The following is a 5,868-nucleotide window of genomic DNA, read 5'->3' on the forward strand; positions in this document are numbered from 1 at the left end:
AGCATGTTCATTTATTTATTTTTGCTTCATCAATAAAATTTTGCGAGTTGCAGGAAGAGTATCCAAATTAAGTGAACAACTAGTGGGATTACAGCCAACCAAGCACCACTTCAAAAAGTGCTTGAAGATATATTTATAAGCAAATTCAGATAAACGCTTTAGTGGCAAAGAATCTAATTTTTGTTTTTCCATTGATTTTGAGGATGGCGAGAACTCCATAACTTTTTCTCACAATGTCCGCTAAAAATATCAAAAAAAAAAAACTTAGGATTTAAGCAGGATATGTAAAAATTGTTAAGATTCAGATTTATCTATGACTATCAAATAGATTCGTAAGACAAAATCAATGCGAATATTTTCACGTTGCATTAGGAATTCCAAAGTCCTGCAAAGATTGAAATGATGAAATCTGAATAAACAATACGACAAACACAAAAACTATTAATTAATATAATTCAACTCTGACACCGTTAGATAAACGAGATTAATACGAAAAGAATTACAACAATGATGAAGTTTTATCTTAACCAAAATGGCCATCACCTGATGTGCTTATTTGATAAGAAAATAATATATAAATAATTAGAATGCATCGGTTGATATAGTAAAAAAGAATTGCTATTTTGAATCAACCTAAAATTATTGAGAAAGCTGCATCCTAGTATGTTTTCACCTCTGGCATAAATAAGAATCATAATGACTTCTTTTTTTCCTTTTTTTTGAAAAAAAAAAAATCAAATCTCAACACTTTCAGTTAACTTGCATAGTGATAAGCAAAGACTCCCATCTAACAAAATCATAAACTCCTTCATTAAGAACCATAAGACATCTCATGCAATACAATACCATAAAAAAATTCAATTAGAGATTATAATTGAAGGATGGTTTCATTTTTTTTTATATAATAGGTAGACATCCCTCCTCGTGAAGGATGATAACACTTGGTTTGTGGTATGAGCTCTACGATGTATCCACTAAATAAAAACAATGTCAAAATGTTGAATGGCAACAAATTTAGCCTTAAAATCATCAACTATACTTTTGTAATCAAAGATCTGCTCAATGAAAATGATGATTCTCGCCATCTTAATTACTATACTCGGCAACAACTGATTATTAATTGATTTAACAAAATCAAAAGTATAATGCAAATCGGAATATAGAGAGTAGCTACAAATTATATAGTTCCTATATGTCTATGGCTTTAGTCAGAATTGCACAAACTATTCATAAAGAAAACTAAAAAATATATGATTTTTAAAAATTTAGCTCACTATTTTGTAATAACAAATTCTAGGACAATATTTCTTAATACAAAAAAGAGAGCTAGCACTGATAGAATTAAGAGGCTAATTGTATTAATGAAAGGTGAATATAGAAGCATTCAAACAATTATTTGATGCTAAGTTGGCCTTCAAACGTTCTGAAGACAAGAAAATTAAGAGGCAAATTTTATCAAACACTTTAAAGTCTGAAGAAATGAAAGATGAATACAAGGCATTTAAAACACTTGTTTGACGTTAAGTTGACCATCAAATTATGTTCATCAATTGCCACAATCACGAAGCACCAACAAATTTGATCAAAACTTAAACTGCCCGATGCAAATGAAACTTTGCGTGATTACCAATGAGACATGCAATCCCAACATCTACAGAGAATAGATTATGCAACTAGGTTACTTTAGCTATATTCTCTTCCCAAAAAAAATTTAGATATCCTGTTTGCCTTCTTTTCAAAAAGATAAAAAACAACTAAAATAGTTTTTTCCATCAGCAGTCCAAATCTAAAATCAAAGTGACAGGTTAAGATATGGGAGAGATTCGTCTTCCCACTCGCAGTGAATCTATCTGTGCATGATATGATATGGCTCATGCATGCATTTGCCTGCCATAACTAAATGACCTACTAATTATATTATACTATAATACAAATATATTCACACATATGCGTTGCATGTGGAGGAAATGTACTTAGAACTCGTCCATACCTACTTATCCCTTCCCTCGTACTTACTTAGCTTCACTTTACTGACTTCATAGCTGGAAGAATCTCCGCACGAATAATGAGACACCGCCCCTCACACCTCATTCATGCAGCTGCCAATTTAATTAACCTAAAATATTTATTATAAATCATAAAGGTTATCCACAAATAACAAAGTAAATAAAGAAGACGAAGACATAGTAGCATGAACGCATACATATTATTTGCTCTATTCTTCTAATTAATTCTATCTTTCAAGTTGATGGATGAGGCGATGGATGGCATAATATATAAGAAAATAATATATACGACGCTAGCTAGCTAGCTATTAATTCTTCACAAAATTAAAGACATGAACCCTCTTACTTTTAATTTGAAGCCAGCACAAAAAAGAGAAGCTTCACATGTAAAGCTGTAGAAGTAAAACCTAAACTCCATGCTTGTTTGTCCTTGTGTTAGTTACTCTCCTTCAAATTTCAAAATCCCTGCATTTTATTTAATTTTATAGCTCCATCGATGGCAATGGAGGTATCTCACCCTTTTTTTCTTCTTCCTACCAGCCTTCTCCGGTTCCACTTGAATCGCCAATGATGTCACTCCAAAATCCAGGCGGATCCCCTGCAGCTTGGCTTGATCTGCCACTCATCTCAAACTCAGAAGCTGAAGCAGAACCTGAACCATTACCACCACCAGCAGGAGCAGGAGCAGCAGCAGCAGCACTAGTATTTGTTGGATCGTGGACTACTAATGGCTTTATATCTTCAAAAGGGAACAAAAGCCTGCCGGTCTTTTCGGAATTACTCATCCCTACAGCCTCAAAACCACCACTTACTCCTCCAATCCCGCCACCGGCGCCAGCGTCCACCGGAAAGCTAAGTGGGGGAGCCCTGATCAGATCCTGCATTAACCCGAACCCGGATGAGGAGTATAATTCCGAAAGCGTTGACAACGGCAAGAACGGCCTAAGTAGTCCCGTGGCGCTGCTACTCGTAGCGCCAAAGTCCGGTAGCGGAGTGAGGACCAGGTGGGGTAAGCCGAGGTGGAGGTCTTGTACCCCATCCTGCGTTAGCTTGTGGGTAGTGGTAGCAGTGGAAAAGGAAATAGGTGCGACACCCGAGGCGGGAATGAAATCACCGCCGACGCCGGGGAGGAGAAGTTTCTTGGGATTAGGTGGAATTATTGAAGTAGCAGCGGAAGTGGCGGTGGAGGAAGTGGAGGAGGAGAGGGAGGAGGGGCGTTTGTTCTTGCGGGAGCCGCCGCCGACGGGGACATTGCGGAGGGAGCCGCCCTCGGTCCAGTAGCGGCGGCAGGTCTTGCAGAAATAGCGCGGCTGGCTGAGGCTGTAGTTGTTGTAATAGCAGAATTTGGTGTTGGTGGAGTTACACCGAGGGCAGTTGGACGCTTGCTCCTTCTGCAGCCTCGCCTTCTTCTCCCCTTCTGCTGCCTGTGGTGGCGCCGGCGGCCTCGCCGTCGTTGTCGTCGAAGAGGACGAAGACTAGTACATTAATAATTGAGCAAACAAATTAAAGTAGCAGTGAGCATACGAAGTAGTAGAAGAAGAACGAACAAAAAACGAAGGAGAGCAAAGAACCGGCAACAACAACAACAACAAACAACACCAACAAAACAAATAAAGGCAAAGTGATCCTTTTGAAAAAGGGGGAGAGAGAGAGTAAGAAAGAAGGTAAAGATGGCGTGAAAATAAAGTGATTTGCTTCTTTCAAGAATTGGGTCGATGGGAAATAAAGATGCGCAGCAGTAGAGAGATCTCAACTCACTAATTAAAACCCAGCAGAAATACAATACGAGAGGAAAGACATAACAGAGACGATGATTTTCACCTGATGCCACTCCATGTAGAGACCGGAGAGCTTGAGTTACGTTAAGCAAGAAAGGGCAAGAGATGGAGAAGAAGATGATAAAAAGGCGGTCGGAGAGAGAGATTAAGCATCAGATGTCACACTAGAGATCAGGGAGTCGCGATTGGTGTTTCAAGATGGCGGTGGATTGACAGAGATGGGTGCGTAGTATAATGATGGTGTGTATTATATATAAATATTATATATATATATAAAAGTTAATGGCGAATAGATAGAGAGTTTCTTCTATAATTAATTATTCGACGAATAGGATTTATTAAACTTTTAGTTGCTATTTTTTCTAAATTATTTAATGGTAAATGGATTTTGCCATTTGGATGCGGGAGCGAGCTTGTGGTGTGGCGTGTGTGATTCCACCATGCCGTTTCAGGGTTTTGTATGGGCGAAGAAGGAATGGCGGTCGGCGTGGGGTTGTGGATGCTGACGTGGTATGCTCTCCCATCGCAGGAACTCCGTGGGCCCCGCGACAGAAATTGTGATGTGGTGGGACCCATTGTGGTGCACGATCGCACTTTGCTCCGACGCGTCAAACGGTAGCAGCGCGGCCAGGTATTAGATTGAGACTGATATTAACATACAATACGGGGTATCAAGTTAAAACAGAACGTCCTTTAAGGAATTGTCAAAATAAGATATTCTTTTATGAAAAAATTGTTAAAAAAATTAGTATTTCAAGCAACTAAATCCGTGAATGAGATCTATGGATGGGTGATATAGCTTAATTTGAATAGTCGGATTAAGATGAACAAATTAAGGATAAGTGTCTTTCATTAGCTTAATCTAAATAATTGATTTCATAAAAACATCCAATGAAGAGGCATTATATCTTTTGGAAAGGAATACAATTTAGATTATCCAATTCAAATTAGATGGATGAAATTTAATTGAATTAATAAATTCTTATATCCTTTCATTTGGTATAAATAAAATTTCTCATATTATTTGATTTACTCGATTTATTTCTATTCAAAATAAAGTAGGCTTTGCATTCTATATTTACATTTAGAAAGTTCGAGAAGATTCTTTGACTCAGAAGTCTTGCGATTTATAATGCTGCTATCATAAAATAAACTCGTATTTTGAAAATGATTGTCGTATTCCATGAACCCCATGTACTGGACAAATTTATCTTAAAAGATAGAGTATACAATACAGGGTATAAAGTTAAAACAAAATTTCCTTATGGAATTGTCAAAATAAAATATTCTTCACATTTGATGAAAGAAATGTTAAAAAAATTAATATGTGAACCAACTAAATTTGTGAATGAGAAATTATATGAATTGGTAATATGGTTTAATTTAGATTGCTAGATTAAGATGAACAAATCTGATTCATCCATTTGAATGAGATAAATATCTCTTCATTGGCTCAATCTGAATCATTGATTTCAAAATAAAAGTATCCAATGAAGAGACATTGTGTCTCTTGGGAAGGGATGCAATATAGATCATCAAATTCAAATTGGATGGATGGGATCTAATTGAATCAAGAAGTTTTTATAATTCATTATTTGGTATAAATAAGATCCTTCATATTCTCATTTGATTCACTCAATTCATTCCAATTCAAAGCGAAGTAACCATTGCATTCAATATTTGTATTTAGAGAGTGTCAGAAATTTCTTTGGTTCGGAGATTTTGCGATTTGCAATGCTATTATCACAAGATAAATTCGTTATATCTTATGAACTAATATCATATTCCATGAGCATCGTGTACGGGATAAATTCATCTTAAAGATATAGAGTTCAACTCTAGCCTTAACTTAGTCAAAGTGGTATTATATCGTCATTCTACCCACACTCAGATTGCACCACCACCCGATCCAATAATTTTAAGATGAATTTTTCCATGTAATCTTGATGTATTCATCATCGACGACTCCTATTCCACTAGCGCGTGACGAAAATTGAAGAAGTTTACAGTACCGATTTCAACAGATAGCAATAAAAGATGTTTTACCAAACCATGTTGAACCTTGCGAGGTTCTTACTGTTGGT

At 36.5% G+C, this 5,868-nt stretch overlaps 1 protein-coding gene across 3 annotated transcripts; it reads right to left on the reverse strand.

The window, feature by feature from the left end:
- Positions 1–727: 727 nt before the first annotated feature.
- On the reverse strand, positions 728–4,019 carry LOC121967164 (dof zinc finger protein 1-like). 3 transcript variants are annotated; one of them, XR_006107662.1, is made up of 3 exons: positions 3,828–4,019; positions 2,353–3,481; positions 728–2,099 (listed from the first exon to the last, which is right to left on the reverse strand). XR_006107662.1 is itself a non-coding variant. In XM_042517216.1 (2 exons), exons 1-2 carry the CDS (start codon positions 3,840–3,842, stop codon positions 2,540–2,542), a joined length of 957 nt encoding a protein of 318 aa, XP_042373150.1. In that variant the 5' UTR covers positions 3,843–4,019; the 3' UTR covers positions 2,266–2,539. The 3 variants fall into 3 exon arrangements, 1 of the variants encoding a protein (XP_042373150.1); XR_006107661.1 differs by having other exon boundaries at positions 728–2,116; XM_042517216.1 differs by lacking the exon at positions 728–2,099 and having other exon boundaries at positions 2,266–3,481.
- Positions 4,020–5,868: the final 1,849 nt, after the last annotated feature.

The sequence above is a fragment of the Zingiber officinale genome, chromosome 3B (assembly GCF_018446385.1).
Source record: "Zingiber officinale cultivar Zhangliang chromosome 3B, Zo_v1.1, whole genome shotgun sequence".
Taxonomy (NCBI): Eukaryota; Viridiplantae; Streptophyta; class Magnoliopsida; order Zingiberales; family Zingiberaceae; genus Zingiber; species Zingiber officinale.